The sequence below is a fragment of the Myxine glutinosa genome, chromosome 2 (assembly GCF_964187855.1).
Source record: "Myxine glutinosa chromosome 2, kmMyxGlut1.1, whole genome shotgun sequence".
NCBI lineage: Eukaryota > Metazoa > Chordata > Myxini > Myxiniformes > Myxinidae > Myxine > Myxine glutinosa.
The window spans coordinates 266,335,238-266,357,707 of NC_136262.1; the positions used below are offsets into that span (position 1 = coordinate 266,335,238).

Below are 22,470 nucleotides of genomic sequence, written 5' to 3' on the forward strand. Positions count from 1 at the left end.
GTTGTGGTGGCGGCGAACAGAGAACGACAACTTCGTGAACTTTTTGCTACTGGACGAGTGCGTGAGCGGGATCGAAGATGAGTGAAGTTGGAGGCACTGCTGTACCAGGGGAGCTGAAGCAAGCGATTGCCACGCACTTGGATGAGCTGGGAAAGTCATTCGACGGCTACTTCCCCGACCAAGAGCAATACCCAGCATGGGTGCGGCAGCCGTTTACTTTCGACGTTGCAACGGCAGATGTCAACGACCAATACCTCGATGACCTCATCAAACTTCAGCAGAGCCAGACTCAACAACAACTCTTTGGCACAACAACGCTCTCAACGTTTTGGTGCCGCCAAATTGAAGGGTATCCTCACATCGCTAAAATTGCCCTTGAGATCCTCACGCCGTTCGTTACAACGTATCTCTGCGAGCATGCGTTTTCGAAACTGGTGGACATTAAAACAAAGAAAAGGAGCAGGCTTACATGCGAAAATGATTTGAGGGTGGCCCTTGCCAAAACAAAACCACGCATTTCCCAGATCGCCTCCCAAAAAGAAGAACAGAAAACGCATTAAGATGCAATTCTTCTTAATTTTGTGGTCAAATTTGAGGGGTTCCGCGAGTGTTCGTTGGGGTTCGGCGCCTTTAAAAAGGTTAAGAACCACTGATTTAAGGTATCATGTCCAACCATTTGAGGTATCATGTCTCACCATTTCAGGTATCATGTCTAACCATTTAAGTTATCATGTCTCACCATTTCAGGTATCATGTCTAACCATTTAAGGTATCATGTCTCACCATTTCAGGTGTCATGTCTAACCATTTAAGGTATCATGTCTCACCATTTCAGGTATCATGTCTAACCATTTAAGGTATCATGTCTAACCATTTAAGGTATCATGTCTCACCATTTCAGGTATCATGTCTAACCATTTAAGGTATCATGTCTAACCATTTAAGGTATCATGTCTAACCATTTATGGTATCATGTCTAACCATTGAAGGTATCATGTCTAACCATTTAAGGTATCATGTCTAACCATTTAAGGTATCATGTCTAACCATTTAAGGTATCATGTCTAACCATTTAAGGTATCATGTCTAACCATTTAAGGTATCATGTCTAACCATTTAAGGTATCATGTCTAACCATTTAAGGTATCATGTCTAACCATTTAAGGTGTCATGTCTAACCATTTAAGGTATCATGTCTAACCATTTAAGGTATCATGTCTAACCATTTAAGGTATCATGTCTAACCATTTAAGGTGTCATGTCTAACCATTTAAGGTGTCATGTCTAACCATTTAAGGTATCATGTCTAACCATTTAAGGTATCATGTCTAACCATTTAAGGTGTCATGTCTAACCATTTGAGGTATCATGTCTAACCATTTGAGGTATTTTGTCTAACCATTTAAGGTATCATGTCTAACCATTTAAGGTATAATGTCTAACCATTTAAGGTATCATGTCTAACCATTTAAGGTATTTTGTCTAACCATTTAAGGTATTTTGTCTAACCATTCAAGGTATTTTGTGTAACCATTTAAGGTATCATGTCTGAACATTTGAGGTATTTTGTGTAACCATTTAAGGTATCATGTCTAACCATTTAAGGTATTATGTCTAACCATTTAAGGTATTTTGTGTAACCATTTAAGGTATCATGTCTAACCATTTAAGGTATCATGTCTAACCATTTAAGGTATTTTGTGTAACCATTTAAGGTATTTTGTGTAACTATTTAAGGTATTTTGTGTAACTATTTAAGGTATTTTGTGTAACCATTTAAGGTACTAGGGCATGCCCGTACGTGGGTGCCCGTTCCTTGCCAAAAAAAAAAAAAAACGCTACCCGTACGCTCTACCCCGCCCGTACGCCCGTAAACAAAAAAAACAACGCTCTTCGCTTCCGCCCTTCGCTCTGACTGAATTGGGAGAAATAATGCGCATAAGAAATCGAGAAATTATTATTTTCTCCGGAAGAAATCGAATTACGAACCGTAATGGCGCACGCGCTCGGCTCGGCTCGCTCTCACATCGGCCACGCCTACGCAACAACGCGTTCTGTGATTGGCTGCCGGAAGTGCAGTCTTCACTGTCCGGAAGGTCGCAAATCGCAGTTACGATGAATCGCAAATTAGTTTTAATTAGTTTTAAAACATAGTTTAACGGCAACATAGTTTTCCAACGTGAAATAAATGAATACGCTCTCAAATGTGCCGTCCGAGGCAGAGTCTGTTCGCCACGTTCGGCACACGTGATAGCTCGCTGCTCTCTGATTGGTTGAATCGTTTTTTGGACATAGCTCGGTAACTACTTCTCCGATTAATATGAAACCTTGAAAAGGCACATCCTCGGGTCCCCAGCAATATACCTGGCAAGTTTAAAGTATATCGGACCCGTGGTTGTCGAGAAACAGCGGTCACAGACATACAGACATACAAACATACAAACATACAAACATACACACAGAGATTACTGGAATTATAGATAGATTATGTCTAATCAGTAGACCTTGGCAGTAATTTTAAGACCATGATGCCTTTTTACCAGCTCACACAACACAGTTTGCCAAACCTGGCTGGCACTACCTGAATTCGTCTGCCCACCTGATCCTTGGCGGAAGCTTTGCGGCATTTACAGACGGCCTGAGGAACCTGACGATCGTCATAGAAACCATGGTGAGATGTCCACCTGAGACATTTGTGCTGCACTCCAATTGTGATTGTTAAACGCACTCGAGGTTTGAGTGAAATTCACATTCCTCGTTATTTTCTCCTGTTGATAAACAACCATATTTATCAGGATCTGTCCATCCCATCCCACTGTCCGAGGCCTGATTAAGATTTGGGGGAAGCCGGGGTGGTCAAACGTTGGAGTGTGACGTGTGTGTGCAACACTCAGCTTTATGAAAGAGACAACATGGGAGATTTACTCGCTGCTTGTTCGGATCATAAATCGATTGACAAAACCAGATGTAACGCAGCAGATTAACTCGAATTTACAAAAAAAAGATCACTCGTTTTCCCCCATTAATTCACCCCCAAATCCACCTCTTTCAATCTCCGACTTCATTCCTGAAATTCCTAGTGGTGTCAATTTGTTTTATACAGTGTACCCTTCCCTCCCCTCCCTACTCCCCAGCCCTCCCCCTTCCACAGATCTACTGACGTCCTTGTCACCTCTGCCACCAAAGGTGGATGGAGGTGATGTTTTTACCCCTGTCCGTTTGTTTGTGAACAAAATATCTCAATGTTGTGGACGGATTCGGACGACATTTGGCAGAGAGGTAGCGAATGTTACAAGGACGAAATGATTGGATTTTGGTGAAGATCCGGATTCGGATCCGGCTCGTAGAATATTTTAAGTGATTCTTCACCATTGGGAGATAGGGCCAAAACCGATACATAGCAGGATATCTGAAAAAGTTATAGATGGATTTGGGACGAAACTTGGTGGACATGTGGGATGTGTGACAAGGACGATTGTATTAGATTTTGGTGAAGATCTGATTATGAATTAGGTTATGATAATTATTTAATTTTTTAAGTGATTCTTCACCATTGAGTGATATGGCTAAAACCAGGTGGAGGTGTGCTCTCCACTGAGTGTCGTTGTAGTTTTCTACTGTTGTGCTTGTGTGCTTCCCCCTCTCTCTCTCCCCTCTCTCTCCCCCCCCCTCTCTATCGCCCCCCTGCTCTCCCCCCCCCCGCTCTCTCCCCCCCCCGCTCTCCCCCCCCCCGCTCTCCCCCCTCCCCTCTCCCCCCCACTCTCCCCCCCGCTCTCCCCCCCCCCCGCTCTCCCCCCCCCCCGCTCTCCCCCCCGCTCTCCCCCCCCCCGCTCTCCCCCCCGCTCTCTCTCCCCCTCTCCCCCCTCTCTTCCCCCTCTCTTCCCCCTCTCTTCCTCCCCTCTCCCCCTCTCTCCCCCCTATCTGTCCCCCTCTCTCCCCCCCTCTCTACCCCCCTCTCTCTCCTCCTCTCTCTCCCCCCTCTCTCTCCACCTCTCTCCCCTCTCCCTCCCCCCCTCCCCCCCTCTCCCTCCCCCCCCTCCCTCCCCCTCTCCCCCCCCTCTCCCCCCCCCTCCCCCCCTCTCCCCCCCCTCCCCCCCCCCTCTCCCCCCCCTCTCCCCCCCCTCTCCCCCCCCCTCTCCCTCCCCCCCCCTCTCCCTCCCCCCCTCTCCCTCCCCCCCTCTCCCTCCCCCCCTCTCCCTCCCCCCCCTCTCCCTCCCCCCCTCTCCCTCCCCCCCTCCTCTCCCTCCCTCTCCCTCCCCCCCTCCTCTCCCTCCCCCCTCCTCTCCCTCCCCCCCTCCTCTCCCTCCCCCCCTCCTCTCCCTCCCCCCCTCTCTCTCTCTCTCTCCTCTCTCTCTCTCCCCCCTCCCCCCCTTCTTCCCCCCCCCTCCCCCCTTCTTCTCCCCCCTCCCCCCCTTCATCCCCCCTCCCCCCTTCTTCCCCCCCCTTCTCCCCCCCCCCCCCCTCCCCCCCCTTCTCCCCCCCTCCCCCCCCTTCTCCCCTCTCCCCCCCTCCCCCCTTCTCCCCTCTCCCCCCCCCCTTCTCCCCTCTCCCCCCCTCCCCCCTCTCCCCCCTCACCCTCCCCCTCTCCCTCCCCCTCTCCCTCCCCCTCTCTCCTCTCTCACCCCCTCTCTCTCTCCTCTCTCTCCCCCTCTCTCTCCTCCTCTCTCTCCCCTCTCTCTCCTCCTCTCTCTCCTCTCTCTCTCCCCTCCTTCTCTATCCCCCTCTCTCCCCTCTCTCTCCTCCTCTCTCTCTCCCCCTCTCCCCCCCCCCCTTCTCCCCTCTCCCTCCTCTCTCCCCTCCCCTCTCTCTCCTCCTCTCTCCCCCCTCTCTCCCCTCCCCTCTCTCCCCTCCCCTCTCTCCCCTCTCCTCTCTCCCCTCCTCTCTCTCTCCCCTCTCCCCTCTCTCTCCTCCTCTCTCTCCCCTCTCTCTCCTCCTCTCTCTCCCCCTCTCCCTTCATTGCATGTTTAATGTCCGTGCATGTTTTCATGTTTAATGTGTTCGCTTTTACACGAGCCTCGTCTCTGTATACAAAAATTAACGTTCACCCATGAGCTCGTCAATAATCCTGTGTACGTTTATTTGTCCGAGTCACTTTGAGTTGTTGAAAGTCTGAGTGCAGCTGCACTCTTCTCGATCTCGCATCACAGATTGCACCTTGTGTTTGAGACCAATCAACAGTTTACGATTGGCAAACGGTTTGGCATCCACGACGAGGTTCCGGAACAAATTGGATCAAATGTTTCCCCAAACATCCGAGTTAATCGGAGCAAGTGGAAGAGATGGGAACGACTGGAATGTTTTACAAAAACTGGAACTTTCATTGTTAATGGAACAAAACACTCCACACACACCTGTCTGTACCTGTTGTCAAGTGTATCTAAAATGTATCACATGAGGACATAAATGTTAGTTGTACAATATAGTTTGTAGGAATCCAACAAAAATAACACTTTGGAATGTAGTTTGTTCATTGTCGGCGTGTTGGGTAAATCATGATTTGTTCTGACGTCATCATTATGCAGTTCCTGTGAAGGTCTGCTCGCGTACAATGTTGTCTGCATCACCAATTCCTCCTCATTCCAAATTTCCAGTTTTCCTTCCTGATGGTTTCCTTCTATATCCATCTTGCCCACCCCATGCCTCTCCTGCCCCCCATGCCACTCTCCTGCCCCCCATGCCACTCTCCTGCCCCCCATGCATCCTCTCCTGCCCCCATGCATCCTCTCCTGCCCCCCATGCAGCCTCTTCCTGCCCCCCATGCATCCTCTTCCTGCCCCCCATGCATCCTCTTCCTGCCCCCCATGCATCCTCTTCCTGCCCCCCATGCATCCTCGTCCTGCCCCCCATGCATCCTCGTCCTGCCCCCCATACATCCTCGTCCTGCCCCCCATGCATCCTCTTCCTGCCCCCCATGCATGCTCTCCTGCCCCCCATGCATCCTCTTCCTGCCCCCCCATGCATGCTCTCCCGCCCCCCATGCATCCTCTCCCTGCCCCCCATGCATCCTCTTCCTGCCCCCCATACATCCTCTTCCTGCCCCCCATGCATCCTCTTCCTGCCCCCCATGCATCCTCTTCCTGCCCCCCATGCATCCTCTTCCTGCCCCCCCATGCATCCTCTTCCTGCCCCCCATGCATCCTCTTCCTGCCCCCCATGCATCTTCTTCCTGCCCCCCATGCATCCTCTTCCTGCCCCCCATACATCCTCTTTCTGCCCCCCATGCATGCTCTTCCTGCCCCCATGCATCCTCGTCCTGCCCCCCATGCATCCTCTTCCTGCCCCCCATGCATGCTCTCCTGCCCCCCATGCATCCTCTTCCTGCCCCCCCCCATGCATGCTCTTCCTGCCCCCCATGCATCCTCTTCCTGCCCCCCATGCATGCTCTTCCTGCCCCCCATGCATCCTCTTCCTGCCCCCCATGCATCCTCTTCCTGCCCCCCATGCATCCTCTTCCTGCCCCCCATGCATCCTCTTCCTGCCCCCCATGCATCCTCTTCCTGCCCCCCATGCATCCTCTTCCTGCCCTCCATGCATCCTCGTCCTGCCCCCCATGCGTCCTCTTCCTGCCCCCCATGCATGCTCTCCTGCCTCCCGCCCCCATTCCTCCCCACACCCATTGTTTGTCCACCTCCCCCTATCTTCGCATTCGGTTCTGCTGTTGGTGTTTCCCCTTCTGCTGTTCCTTTTGTCCTGTTGCGTCCTGATCCAGTCGGTGTACTAGCACTAGCACTTCCACGAGGTGTGTGTGTGTGTGTGTGTGTGTGTGTGTGTGTGTGTGTGTGTGTGTGTGTGTGTGTGTGTGTGTGTGTGTGTGTGTGTGTGTGTGTGTGTGTGTGTGTGTGTGTGTGTGTGTGTGTGTGTGTGTGTGTGTGTGTGTGTGTGTGTGTGTGTGTGTGTGTGTGTGTGTGTGTGTATTTTGTCATAGCAAAGGGTCTGAATACTTATGTAAATGTGACATTTCAGTTTTTTCTTAATAAATCTGCCAAACTTTCTGAATTCCTGTTTTCTCTTTGTCATTATGGGGTATTGAGCGTAGATTGATGAGGGAAAACATGAATTTAAACGATTTCAGCACAAGGCCGCAACATAACAAAATGTGAAAAAAGGGAAGGGGTCTGAATACTTTCTGAATGCACTGTGTGTGTATGACTTAGAATGTTTGGTGTAATCAATGTAAATATGACGTCACCATTTGATCTCCCACCCATCAGTCGTAATAGTGATGGGGGTTTCCCAAGAGGTGTGGAATTCCCAAGAGGTGTGGAATTCCCAAGAGGTGTGGAATTTAGATTCCACCCTTTTGCAAACGCCAATGAATCCGTGATGTCATGCTTCGTCTGAAGGTTTTGCCTCGGGGCTCAAGTGCATGACGTCATGGCGTCCTGCCGTGTGTCTGCACCTGCAGCACGTGCGGATTGAACACAATGCGACGAGTTATTTGGTCGTCATGGTGACGATGTTTCCTCGTCGGTTTCTCAGAGTTCGACGTCTCTCACCATGTGCCGGACATTGATGCCATTTTAAATGTCTGTCGACCCTAAATGTGACCACCACCATGTCGTGCCCTCTTCCACTCAGACGTACAACCACTCGAGGTGCATACGCCCACCGCTGTCTCCCTACAACGTGTCTCCTCAGACGGCAGCCTTCCACCTACCGCCGCCATATGTGAGTATTCTACTGTGTTCTTGTGGGTTGTTTTTCCTCTTTGGGGGCACCTGGGGCACGGTACCTTAATTATGGGAGTTAATTGCCAAGGTGGGTAGCTGCTCACCGGTGCTAAGTTTTCCTGACACCTGGTGGAGTTTGATTTGACCGTCGAATGTATTAGCCCATCTGGTGTCTTCTCCTCAAGTGTCCAATCATGGATCCTTTGTGCGGTGTTGACCATTCCCTGTGCATTTGATGCCACTTTACAAACCGCACCAACGTGGCACGTGACCATTCCCTACCAATGAGGACGCTGCACTCCCATTCGAGAGGTTGCAGGAATTTGCTGGAAACCAATATATTTGCAGCAGAATTAATCAACAGGATTGGGATTTTAAAAACCAAGCAGGCTCATTAATGATCTTTAGGTCAAGGTCCTCTACCTGCACGCTCTGGTCTACGTGTGATGCCATTCCTCACATTATGGTTGCCCCTCCACACCTTAAAGTACTACCCATGAGGAACAGGTGCACAATTGAAAGTGCTATTCATGAGGAGTCCACATTCCCCTGACATAATAATAATATTATAATAATAAATATATAAATACACAATTTCATGGAGATTTTTACCTTCGCAAAAGCGGAAGGTTATGTTTTGATCGCTGTGTATTTATTTGTATGTCTGTGTGTGTGTGTGTATGTTATTCGCATAACTCAAAAAGTATTCAACCGAATTGCATGAAATTTGGTGGGATGATTGGTTATTATACGGGACACATTTGATTAGATTTTGGGAGCAATCGGGTCAAAGGTCAAGGTCAAGGTCACGAAAAGGTCAAAATCGTATTTTTACCAAGTACAGAACAGTAGCTGCGGCGAAGGTATGCGCTCTACCGAGTGCCCGTTCTAGTTTTGTTTGTTTGTTTGTTTTTTCTCTGGCTTTCACCCCCCCCTCCCCCCTCCCTCTTGTTCTTCTTGAGTACTTTGTTGTCCCACACCAGGCGCTCTTCACCAGTCTCTACGTGTGGTATTCCAAGCTGAAGTACGATGGATCTCAGAGCGTGCTTTTCCAGCAACGCTCACCTGTGAAGGCAAGCCGGAAATGTACCTGTCCCGTACACCTTTCCTGCTTCTCCCCTTTGGACAGCACACAGTGACGCGGCTTGAACACAAACTCTAATGTGACGTGTTCGTACGAGTGTGACGCTATATTTAGAGAAACACACCATCACACCTTCACTCAATCACTCGTCATCACCTGTGCTTCGGTATTTCCTTTTTGTGTCATTTAACTTGTTCTTAAACATTGGTGGGATTACCACACAGGTAGACCGGGGTACTTTTAGCCTCCAGCTGGGTGTGGATGAGATCTACACGGTGACGAGCATGGCCACGGGAAGGCACGGGCAGCATCCCGACCCACCAGGCCCACGACCCTTCCCCGTGTTGTACAAAGACGACTTTGATGTCGGTGAGGTTATTCTGACTTAGACTCCTGGATGCTGGAATTATCAACAAATGCCATTCTGTGTCCAGGTGATTGGGCCACAGCATTAGCCGATCATAGTACAAATGAAACTAGTTTCAGGTGATTATTATTTCAGGTATGGTGGGATTACGCATTTAATGGCTGTTTATGGTGAGATTATTATTATTTTTATTTTTTTTGTATACAAGATCGAGGCTCGTGAAAGAGCTAACATTAATCACACAAAAAGTCAAACCGACACACAAAACACAAAAAAACAAGGGGAGCGGCAGACAAGATGGGGAGAGAGGGGGAAGGACACAAACACAACATTTGAGAGCAAGGACATCGAGAGAAATGTGGGAGGGGGAGGGCTTGGGGGGAGGTGGGAGAGGTATAAAACATATGAACACTGCAAGGACTTCCAGGAAAGAAGTTGGAATTTCAAAAAAGTGTATCTGGGGTGAATTAGCGGGGGTAGAAAAGATCAGGGTTTTGCATGGGGGAAGATAAGAGATGGTGGTGAACAGCCGTTTTAAAGACCTGGAGGGAGGAGTGGGATTGAAGGGAGTGAGGGAGTTTGTTCCAGAGGCGGGAGAAAAGAGGAATGAAAGAGTGAAGGTGAGCAGAGTCTTGATTTTGGCAGTTTAACCATAAGAGGGTTGCAGGCAGATCTTGTGCGACCTGTAGGAATATTTGGGGTACAGAGCCCAGCGAGAGCTGGGGGAGCAAGGCCGGAGAGGAGTCGGTAGAAGACAGAAAGACCACCTACCTGCCTGCGGTGAGTGAGTGAAAGGCCCTCAGAGTTAGCTTCATCGCGGGAGATTCCAATGATTCTGAAACCTTTGGTTTCAACAGCGTGAAGCCGATCTAGGTGTGAGGCAGGAGCACCGGCCCAGAGGGGGGAACAGTATTCCATTGAGCTGTCGATGAAAGCCTTGTATGTGGTGAGGAGCTCAGGTGTGCCAAGGAAGGACTTCGCACGACGATGGATGCCCAGTCAGCGACTGGCTTTGGAGGCCAGCTTGGAAATGTGGTTTTCCCAAGAAAGATCATGGCAGATAGTGAGACCCAAAAGCTTGAGTGACAGAACTTCTTGGAGAGGATTATTCAGAAAGTAGACGGGAGGGTTGTCCAGTCGATCTTTTCAGAGAGACATCGTAAGAGTGTGAGATTTGTCAGGATTGAAAGACATGTTCCACTTGTTTGCCGAGTCTGTGATTTTGTCCAGGTCTGCGGAGAGTGAGGAGGCTGCAGACTGCCGATCTGAGGAATGGAGCGGGAGAGAGTGGAGTAATCAGCAAAGAGATAGAGAGGATTTTCAAGAGAGTCAGAGAGATCATTGATGAAGACCAGAAAAAGCACAGGGCCCAGCACACTGCCTTGGGGAACTCCAGCCTGAACAGGAAGAGGAGATTTCAGGGCCACACGTTGACCGACTAGAGAGAAGTTATTAACTGGAGAGATTAACTAGTTATTAACTAGAGAGAAGTTAACTACGACTAGAGAGAAGTAATAGCTGGTTATGGTGGGATTATCCATTCAATAGCTGGTTATGGTGGGATTATCTATTCAATAGCTGGTTATGGTGGGATTATCTATTCAATAGCTGGTTATGGTGGGATTATCTATTCAATAGCTGGTTATGGTGGGATTATCTATTCAATAGCTGGTTATGGTGGGATTATCCGTTCAATAGCTGGTTATGGTGGGATTATCCGTTCAATAGCTGGGTATGGTGGGATTATCCGTTCAATAGCTGGTTATGGTGGGATTATCTATTCAATAGCTGGTTATGGTGGGATTATCCGTTCAATAGCTGGTTATGGTGGGATTATCCGTTCAATAGCTGGGTATGGTGGGATTATCCATTCAATATCACCCATTCTGCTCCCTGGTTTACCCCTGAGCTCCGCCTAATGAAAACTCGTGCTCGCCAACTTGAAAGACTCCGCAATAAAACAGGTCTCACAGTTCACTCCCAGGCCTACAAGGACCACATACAACACTATAAAGATGCCCTCTCCCGCGCCCGCTCCGCCTACTACTCTCAAATTATCCACTCTGGCTCCGGAAACCCAAAAGCACTCTTCTCTACAATAAACAAACTCCTCAGCCCCCTGAACACCACCACCCAGTCATTCACAATAGACAACTGCATCTCCTTCCTTTCATTCTTCCAACGCAAAATTGAAAACATCTACAACAGCTTGACCACCGCCGCACCCGCTCCCCCTCAAACCACCTGCCCCCCCTTATCCTGCCATCCCCTGTCTCAATTCTCCCCAGTCTCCCCTACTGACCTCTCTGAACTCCTCATCGGAATGAAAACTGCCACCTGCACTCTTGACCCCATCCCCTCCAGCTTTGTCAAGGCCTCCCTTCCTGCTCTTTCTCCACTTATCATTGCAACAATAAACTCCTCCCTGTCTACAGGCATCGTCCCACCATCCCTCAAAATTGCTGCTGTTACCCCCATTCTGAAAAAACCTGGACTAAACCCTGACACCCTAAATAACTTCAGACCCATCTCCAACCTACCCTTTCTGTCAAAGGTTTTGGAACGCGCTGTAGCCACTCAACTCAAGCATCACCTCTCTGCCAATAACCTGTATGAAACATTCCAATCCGGATTCCGGTCCAACCACAGTACTGAAACTGCTCTCCTCAAAATCACCAACGACCTTCTCCTCTCCTCTGATGCTGGCAACCTCAACATTCTCATCCTCCTCGACCTCAGCGCTGCCTTTGACACCATCGATCACACCATCCTCCTCACCCGACTTGAAACCACCTTTAACATTACCGGCACTGCCCTCTCTTGGATTAAATCATACCTCTCTGACAGACGTCAGTTCATCTCCATCAATAACTGCAAATCCCCCACTGCTCCCCTCCCCCAAGGTGTCCCCCAAGGTTCAGTTCTTGGCCCCCTCCTCTTTATCCTTTACCTGTCCCCCCTCGGTCACTTAATCCGCCGTCATGGTCTCCAATTCCACTGCTTCGCCGATGACATCCAGCTTTTCATCTCCACCAAGTCCATCTCCACCGCCACCCACTCTATCCTGACAAACTGCATCACTGAAATAAAATCCTGGCTTCAAATCAACTTCCTCAAACTTAACTGTGATAAATCTGAAATAATCATCATTGGCCCAAAAACGCTCACCAAGTCCACCCATAACTTTGCCCTCAACATCGACGGTTTCCCAGTGTCCACCTCCCCTCACATCCGGAATCTTGGCATCATCTTTGACCAAACCCTCTCCTTCGACAAATACACTAAACAGATCACAAAGACAGCCTTCTTCCACCTGAAAAACATCGCCCGTCTCCGTCCATCCCTCTCCTCTGTGGCTGCAGAAACCCTCATCCACGCCTTCATCACTTCCCGTCTGGACTACTGCAATAGCCTCCTTTATGGTTCACCCTCAACAATCACCAATAAACTCCAATACATTCAGAACTCCGCTGCCCGTCTACTCACCCATTCCCGGACCCGTGACCACATCACCCCCGTCCTTTACAAGCTTCACTGGCTCCCCATCTCCCAGAGAATCCAGTACAAAATCCTCCTCTTGACCTACAAAGCCCTCCATAACCTGGCCCCATCCTACCTGGCTGACCTCCTCTCCAGACACACTCCCACCCGCAACCTCCGCTCTGCTGGTACCAACCTCCTGACCCCCCCCATCCGGACCAAATTTAGATCCTGGGGGGACAGGGCCTTCTCCATCGCTGCTCCCACCCTCTGGAACTCGCTACCTCACACCATCAGAGACTCCTCCTCACTCACCACATTCAAAACATCACTCAAGACCCACCTGTTCAACACTGCATTCAACATTTAACCCACAGCATCTAACCCCTGACTATCTCCTCTCCTTCTCCCTCCTTTGTGCTTTGAATATTTCCCTATTGATTCTTCTTTTTTTGCAATTGTCTTTATGTTTTGCTATGCGTTATGTTTTGCACTCTGTCAAAGCGTCTTTGGGCTTCCTGAAAAGCGCTATATAAAATAAATGCATTATTATTATTAATATCTGGTTATGGTGGGATTATCCGTTCAGTGGCTGGTTATGGTGGGATTATCCATTCAATGGCTGGTTATGGTGGGATTATCTGTCCAATAGCTGGTTATGGTGGGATTATCCGTTCAATAGCTGGTAATGGTTGGATTATCCATTCAATGGCTGGTTATGGTGGGATTATCCATTCAATGGCTGGTTATGGTGGGATTATCTGTTCAATAGCTGGTTATGGTGGGATTATCCGTTCAATAGCTGGTTATGGTGGGATTATCCATTCAATATCTGGTTATGGTGGGATTATCCGTTCAGTGGCTGGTTATGGTGGGATTATCCATTCAATGGCTGGTTATGGTGGGTTATCCGTTCAATGGCTGGTTATGGTTAAGGTGTATATCCGTGTTAAGATAGTTTTTAGTGGCGTTTTTCCAATGCCTCTTCTAATAACAAAAGTTACAATAGAGAATTGCTTTACAATACATGTCCCCTCCCAAGTTTGTTTAATATCACCAAACACATCCCTTTATTTGGGTGATGTATATTATGCCACCTTCGGTGACGAAAAAAAACAAAACAAAAAAACGACATGGTATTCATGGAATACTCTCCCCGCGCAGTCAATTGGAAGCAAGCCCGCGCTTCTGTTTTTGAAGGGTTTCTCTATTTGCTTGTTTATGGTGGCTGCCAGATCACGTGAGCAATGACATCATAAATTGACATTCTTTAATATAATTGTTCCGTAGATCACACTCAATAAATTTCAAACTGATCGGACTAAGCGTTGTACTTGTCGAATTATGACGTCATAATGAAAGCACTGGTGACATCATCATTAACATATCTTATTCCCCATGGGGGGGGGGGGGCGGGGTACTTGACAGAGTAATGTTTAAAAAAAATTCCATTTAGCGGCTTCAGAGATATCGAGGTACAAAGTTTTTCCAAGATGAAATGAGGCGAGAGAGAGAGAGAGAGAGAGAGAGAGAGAGAGAGAGAGAGAGAGAGAGAGAGAGAGAGAGAGAGAGAGAGACAGACAGACAGACAGACAGACAGAGAGACAGACAGAGAGACAGACAGAGAGAGAGACAGAGAGAGACGGAGACGGAGAGAGACAGAGAGACACACACAGAGAGACACACACAGAGAGACACACACAGAGAGACACACACAGAGAGACACACACAGAGAGACACACACAGAGAGACACACACAGAGAGACACACACAGAGAGACACAGGAAAAATATGGAAACCAGTGAGATTAAGAAAAGATCGGAGGTATGACAGAAAATACTTCAAACTCTAAGCACTGAGGAGGAAAATAAAGAAATTTAAAGTCTAATGAAAATATTTGCTTAAGAGTGCTTGACATAACTTGAATTTCAGGGAGGAGATTCAAACGAGAAAATGGGGAAAAGATTATGTAGTTGATGTTGGTGTTATTGACTTTCGTTAAAGTTTAACATATATATATATATATATATATTAGGGTGGTGCTCAAAATAATTTAAAAAAATTATTTACTGGGACATGGCTTTATGTTGTTCCTTTTGTTCCAAAATGAAAAGACACCAAATATGAAAGCAATCTGATTTTATTTAGGGGTGCCACATCAGCCTTCAAACTAAAGGTGTCTACAAAACTTTTCTATATATGGATCGAAAGCAAAACCAGAAGTTTGTTTTATGAAAATCCACCCTCCACTCACTTTCTATGTATTCTAGCAAACACAAGTTACAATAGCTGCACAAATAGCATTATATTGCTATGAAAACTCAAATTCAATGATAACAATCCAAATGTTCAGTTCATAAAATGAAGAGACACCATATCACATAATATTTAAAAACCCAAATATAATGAGAAATGTAACTCCTATTTCTGGGCCTGTTTCACCACTGTTGCCTTCTTGGCATCGGGGTACATCTTCCTGTGAGCAGCAACAACTTGGAGCAGAGCTTGCTTTTGCTCTTCATCCTTTGTAAGGAGCTTATTGTAGTCTTGTATCAATGCGACACCCCTTTCTGCCCTGTCGTTCACCACGACTAAAGCTTTATTTGCTTCCTGAAAGCTGGTTTCTTGCTCCCATGAACCAGGATCCTTATCCATCCAATCAGTTGGGGTCCCTAGGATGCTGAAGAAATGCTTGGTGTGTTTTGTTATGAGGACAGCGATTGACAGGGCGGTTCCTCGTTTGATAGCTGGTCTCTTTGGAGAGGGGTTTTCACCGTCATTTTTCAATGCTTCAATCATATTGATCTTGCTTTCTTTGTCAATTCTGGTGTCAAAGAATGCAAATGCCACTAGTACTGGGCTCATGTACCACGTGTGGCGGCCAAGTGCCTTCAAGGCTGCCTGAGCCATCTTCTGATTGATTTGTTCAAACTTTTCCAACTTCTTGAAGAGGTTAATGTCATTCAGGGGAGCCTCAATAGTTTGTGGAGCCCGAAACCAAGCCTGTACATACACAAGGCAGACAAAAATGTTGAAGGCTCGGAGTTCTCTCGCCTCTCGAAGTGTCAAGTGGAACTCTGACCGAAACATGAACACCTGTAGTGAATATAGTGCTTTTGCCATCCATCTGGCTCTGTGCATTGCTCCTGGAGCCATGATCCGGATTCCACGAGGTGGGATTCCTCCCATGTAGATGACAGTCAGTTCTAGGAGTTCACGATAATCATCTCGTGGCTGCTGATCTTTCAAACACACAAGAGCAAATTCCAGAGCTTCATCCATCATGTTTGTTTGTTCTGTGCAAACTCAGCTGCCGTATCAGGATCTGTGAATCCATTTTTTGGTTGGTGATGGGCAATGGACGGCCACTTCGCCTGAAACCGCTTAAAAAGCTGGATATCAGGGCCTGATGAAGGACCGAAAAGAGTGGTGAAAACATCTCCCAGAATGATTTCGTGCGCATGATGGCGGCAAGCCAAATGAAGTAGTTCAGTCTGTAGCTTCTTTTCAATGAGGACAGCAGCCCCTCCACGAACACCTGAATTGCTGGCCGTTGTGTCAAAAGACAAAGCCTTCACCTTGCCCACAAGGTTCCAGCTCTTCAGTGTGTCCACTACAGCGGTTGCCATAGCTTGTCCTCCCCCATCAGGTAACTTGGGAACATTCAACAGCTGCTCCATTCCATGGTACTGGTTGGACACAAGGATTGGAAGACGATCCACCTTCACATGCACAAAATCTCCAGTGACATCGGGAAGAAGCTTTCCATCCCAATGGACCACTAAAGGACCCTGCACATTATGATGAAATGCTTCTTTTATTTCGTCCATGGTTTTGCATCGATGCATCATGCGATTCCGCCGCACTGTCCATCGGTTCAGTGCCAGCTCTGCAGGATCCCATCCTACTGCTCTACAAATGGATGCCAAGTTGTGGACAGCCATTCGGTCACTTGTTTTCGTACGATCCAAAGAAGCTGCGACTTCAGGAGTGACAATGTTGATAGGCCTTCTTTTCTTGGGACGAGATATCCCACCATCAGATGATGAAGAACCAGCCTGTGCCGTGGTCTCAGAGTCAGAGTCTGTGACTTCCATAGCAGTAGCACCCTTCATGACCATTTCCTGTCTCTTATTTTCCTTCTCTGCCTTAGTCTTCTCCTTTTCTTCCCTTTCTTTCTTTTGCTTCGTTTTTGCTTCCAACACAGTGTCTACAGATCCCATTGAAGCCTTCCTCTCTGAGAATTGATCGTGAAGAAACTTCCTGTCCTCGGGGTTGGTGATTATGGCCTCCGAATCTGCATGCCTAAGATCAAACGTCTTCTCCAAGGAGGCCTTGAAGGATGCTTCCTTTTTCTCTTGGGTCGCACCACCCCGCTTTGCACCTTTTTGGAGGCTCCTCCATTCTTCATATAGCCTCTCCAAACGATGGATGCAGTGCTGCTTCGTCGTTGTAGGTAGGTGAGCTTTTTCCCAGAACTTCACAACCTCTTCAATGGTGAGAGTTGCACTCTCCCGGGCAGTGCGATTCTCCTTCTTCAGGTGATGGAAAAACAGGACAAGAGATTGATGCACAGTCGGGAGCTTGGCACCTTTGATGGCATCTCCAGAAGTGGACCCAATGAGATACACATTATCCTGAGCCCGAGTTTGCAATGAAACACTGGTACTAGCACATGCCATATCTGCAAAATAAGCAAGAATGTGGGTAAAATCCTGTTAATTCTTACTCCACAGGGTCACTCTCTACAAAAGAACCACAGTCAATAGGTTAGGCCTACATATTACACACTAAAAAAGCGTACCCCTGACCCCGGGAACCTGTACAAAACATGCATGAAAATTGCCCAGATAGTGATCATAGGAAGTCTCAAAACTGTATGTATAATATATTGTATATAACTATATATATAATGTATAATGTGTATTTATGTATATTTATTATTTAATGTATATTTACTATATATTTATTTTTAATATTATATTTAATGTATATATATAATTATGTATTTATTTTGTGTATATACAGCCCAAAAAATGGGAATTCCTATTTTTGCATGGGGGAAAATTCATCACTGATGTGGCACCCCTAAATATTATTGGATTCCATTCAAATTTGGTGTGGTTTCCTTTGACACCAAAAGGAACAAAAATAGACCATGTCCCGGCGAAACTCTGCATTTTGATTTTTTGAAGCCCACCCTAATATATATATATATATATATATATATATATATATATATATATATATATATATATATATATATATATATATATATATATACACGTCATAAAATTTATTTATTTATTTTTTTCCCCTAAATAAATGGAGGAGAGAGTGAAGGCATTCCTTCGGATTCTATGTTTTAAAAATCAAGATAGAAATGTATTTGTTGAAAACCAAAAAGGTTTTTGCACTCTATGAATTTCTCTCATAAATAAATGAGCTATTGTGTTGAGTGTAAAAAGAAAACTAATACTAAAAATATATCGTATGTTAAAGGTAAAAATAATGGAGTTTATCAAAAAGGAATATGTCGAGTGTGTGGCTCTAAAAAGTGTCAATTCATTTCTAAGCATAAAAGTGGTGGAGATATGCAAAAGTTTTTGTCGGGGAGTAAATTTACAACAACTGGAATTCCAGGGGAATTACACCTTCCGGGGTATTCTTTCTGTGGTCCAGGAACAAACTTGGATAAAAGATTAGATGAGGCTGACAATCCTAAACCTTGGTCTAAACCTATAAATAGGGTTGATGAAGTGTGTATGAAGCACGATATTGATTATGGGAATACCACTACATTGGATGAAAAACATGAAGCAGAGAAATGTTGTATCATTTGTCTTTGATACAAAATCCAACGTTGAGAGAGAAAGTTGATAGGTTTATTGTGAAAAAATTGATAAGTGCTAAATTGAGACTTGGGCTTGGTTATCAAAAAAACTATTACGCTCTAATGATGTCATCAAGACTTAAAAGCTTTTGGCTGACGAATTACATAGACCAGTAATCACAAAGTTTAAAAGAAGGAAGGTTGTTTCCAAAGGGGTTGATTACATCTGGTCCGCTGATTTAATTGAACTACCTTTCCTTTTCCTTCCATCTACCCATAATATGGGTTTACCCATCTACCCATAATTCATCTACCCAAGGAACTACCCATAAAATACCTTTCATCAAGCACCATCAAACAAAGAACATTGTTCATTGGTTTAGGATCCAAAGAGTGTTCTTCGCGTAATCCGAAAGCAGTCCGATTTCGTAATCCGAAATAGGAAGTCTCCAAGATGGACCCCACAAGCAAAGTCTCCAAAATGAAACCAGTTTTCAAAGTCTCCAAGGTAGGCTCCACATTTAGAACCATCTAGGCAGAACTCATGTTTTTCCCAAATTTAGTGAGTCTCCAAGGTATAACTCTTTGGTTGGATTATCAAGGTAGAACTCGTTCTGTGGGTCATGGTTGTTCAAAAGGTCTTCAAACAAATCAATAATTTCACCCCAAGTTGTGGTAAAAGCAGTATTTTCATTTTGTATCTCAGATACAATTTCCTGTGAGAGAAAATAACAATGTATTCATTTAACTAGCAACGGTACGAGCCCTGCGGGCGGGGCTTCAATTGGGAGGCCCAAATGAAAAGGTAAAATATCAGAAATTGAAGGCTTTTTTATTTTAAACGATTTATATCCGGTGTCCCAGCATCTCCGGTGTCCCAGCATCGCCGACGAGTCGAGCGTGTGACGGCGCAATGGGTCGCATATTTCTGGACCACATCGGTGGCACACGGCTCTTCTCATGTGCCAACTGTGACACCATCCTCACTAACCGAGCAGAACTTATCTCCACTCGCTTCACTGGAGCCACAGGAAAGGCCTTCCTCTTCAACAAGGTTGTGAACCTGTCATTCAGTGAAGTCCAGGACCGTGGCATGCTGACTGGTCGGCACATGGTTCGAGATGTGAGCTGTAAGAAATGCACGAGCAAGCTTGGATGGATGTTTGAGTTTGCCACTGAGGATGACCAGCGATACAAGGAAGGTCGCGTCATACTTGAAAGAGCCCTTGTGCGTGAGAGCGAAGGCTTTGAAGAGCTTGTTCATTCAGACAGTTCTTGAGCGCGATAATTTCCCCCAATTCTTCGATTAGCCTTACTTCTCAACCCACAGATTACTCTGTTGTCCTCGGCTATCATCCACCAGCCTTTTGCTTGCCCTTGTTAATCAGAATTTATGTATGCGACATTTTGTTATTTTTCTTCCTTAATTCTATATTTTTAAGATGCTTTTTCACAATTGTTTGCTTAACATTCATCCTTAATGGTAAATATTGCTTTTATTGCTGAACAGTGTTTTTTCCTTTAACAAACTTCATTTTTCCCCTAACAATCTGTTTATTTTCAGAATCAATTTTTCCCTGCGCATCGTAAGAGGCGACCAAAGGTTGGCGTCAGGAAGGGCATCCGGCCATAAAAAACATTGCCTCAAACAGGGAACCATGATTGTCATGGGGCCCGCAAGGCTAACCCCCGCTCTAGCGGGGAAAAATGGCCTTAAAACGATCATTCATTCATTCATTCATATAAACATCTGTTAAATCATATCACACGCAAATCATCAAAATCTAAACGGTATCTTTAGAATTTCAATAAAAGCCACATCACTGTTCATATCGGTAAATATTATTCCATCGTGTTTCAAATCGTGATCGCGATCTGTTGGCGTAACACCGCCCAAATAGCTGTGGAATTCCCTCATGTAGAGATTGAACTTTGGCCGAGGTCATTATTTACTTTTAATGATGTTTATATACGAATGATGTTTAATGATGTTTATATGGTTTTGGGTCGTCCTTTCCGCATATCTCGTGGGATTGTGAGTTGGAGAGACGGCCGTGATGGCAGGGAGGGGGTTGGAATTCTCTCAAGCAGGGATTCAACCCGTGTCCTTACAAAAGGTCTTTGTCCGAGGTCATGAGTCCGATCGGTGCAGCCGTTTGTGCGGCACCCGGGAAAACAACATCGTCACAATGAACGATATGTGAACGCAAATGTTATGCGGGAGTCCAAACCTAAGAATGCTGGAGACCAAAGCTGAAATTGGAAAAATTAAATAGCCTATTTTACACCTGGGGATCCCAGGATTACCCACCCAAAATATCGTTGCGATCGGTTCAGCTGTTTTTGCAGTAACTTTGAATAGATAGACAGACGGACGGACATTTGGTGAATTATAGTAAGATACAAGATTATTATATGCATAAATCAAACTATGAATATGAAAAGAAACTCTTACCTCCATTGATAAGAGGTTTGAATCCAGTTCATCAATTTGAAGGTTTAGTTCCACACATACAGGTAGTCGGACTCCAAGGAAGTCCAAAGGCATCCCACTCAAGCTCAGCACAGTCGTCCATTCTCAAGAAAAGTAAAAAGTTGTTTAAATTTAGCCTGTTGTTCAACCCTTTGTGGAAGAATGGTGGGTGTGGTTTCCTTTGGAAATTCCCTGAGACAATCTCTGGGCAAGCCTGGGCAAGGCTTTACTGGAAATGATGTAATCGTGGGTGGGGTTTATAAAAGTGGGCAGGGCTTAGTAAAAAAGTGGGTGGGCTCAGGAAGAAATCAGACAAGACCAATAAGAGGGGTTTATCATTTCATCTCTGCCCAACAAAGATACGTAAACGAAGAACCAAGTTCAAACATACTATTTTCAATATTCTCGATGGTTATAAGTTCAATAAGAAAATCAAGTGATTCCATAAAATAGAACATAAACAATTATATTATTTATTGGCTTTTCAAAGTTGGCTCTGAGTTCAAATAAAATATGGGATCTATTGAGGATTTAACCTTTGTTAATGGCTTAGATGGGAAAGGGAAAAATAGACGGATGTTTTTGGGTTTTTGGTGGGTGGTCCATAAGTTCCAACACTTTCCCCATTCACTTTCATGTAAAATTAGTTACGTTTCAGAGGCCCTATTCTCCTACTCACACTGTAGGGTGTTCTGGGAGGTGTCATGAGGGGTCTCCATTGAACAATTTTAAATATAACAAGCAATCACAGAAATGTTTTTCATTCCAAAGAGACCCCACTGTTGGTTGGCATCATTTTGCGGTCGTGATTTCTAATCCGTTTCTCCGGTCATGAAGTGTATCCCCAGTTCAGCGAGGCACCGAACTTTGCCGACCAAACAGGGGTGTTTGAGTATTTCACCAACCTTTCGGATCCTGGGCCCCACACCTCCACCCTGCGTCAGGTCATCACCACGCGCCCCATTACCTGGGAAATGGACGCAAGTCAGACCATCAGTGTCATCGGCAACCACAATTGGTAAGTGGTTACACCACCTGGCAGCTCTTAAGAACGCAATAATTGAAGCCTAAATTGTGTGTTTGTCACGCTGATGTGCACACACGTGTTCTTACTCGAACGATGATGGAGACGAACAATCGATTGAAAAGGCAAATTGTAATTTAAATTGTCACATTGTGATTTGATAGGAAGTCGTGGTTTAACGATTCGTTTGAATGACGCACAATTACCAGTTCAACCAGATTTATAACACGAGATTTGGGTTCAATTATCGGTTTGTCCCTCATGGTAGAAGCTCTTCTCCTTTTCCAGGACTGACGTCATGGTTACCTGTGACGTGCTCATGGAGACGTCTGGCACGGGTGGTGTGTTCGTGGCCGTGCGAGTGGATGTCGGGGGTGAAAACGTCGCATTTGCTCGTGGCATTTACCTGTGGATTCTGGCGGAAGGTGCTTTTTCCGTTACCAACGATCTTGGTGAGTGAATGTAGCTCGACGCTTGATGTCACCTTCGCTGTGTGTGACCGGTGGACAAATTTTGACAGTGCATGCACAAAAACAAGT

General features: G+C 46.1%; 1 protein-coding gene and 1 pseudogene across 1 annotated transcript in view; both read left to right on the forward strand.

The window, feature by feature from the left end:
• Window positions 1-22,470, forward strand: part of GALC (galactosylceramidase) — a 105,064-nt gene that overhangs the window by 69,839 nt on the left and 12,755 nt on the right. The window contains exons 7-12 of the mRNA XM_078772538.1: window positions 2,544-2,671; window positions 7,579-7,668; window positions 8,654-8,743; window positions 8,979-9,123; window positions 21,745-21,925; window positions 22,220-22,383. Of these exons, the coding sequence (XP_078628664.1) occupies window positions 2,544-2,671; window positions 7,579-7,668; window positions 8,654-8,743; window positions 8,979-9,123; window positions 21,745-21,925; window positions 22,220-22,383 (798 nt within the window). The remainder of the gene's footprint in view (window positions 1-2,543; window positions 2,672-7,578; window positions 7,669-8,653; window positions 8,744-8,978; window positions 9,124-21,744; window positions 21,926-22,219; window positions 22,384-22,470) is intronic.
• LOC144890749 (protein yippee-like 5 pseudogene) lies at window positions 19,222-19,832 on the forward strand (annotated as a pseudogene).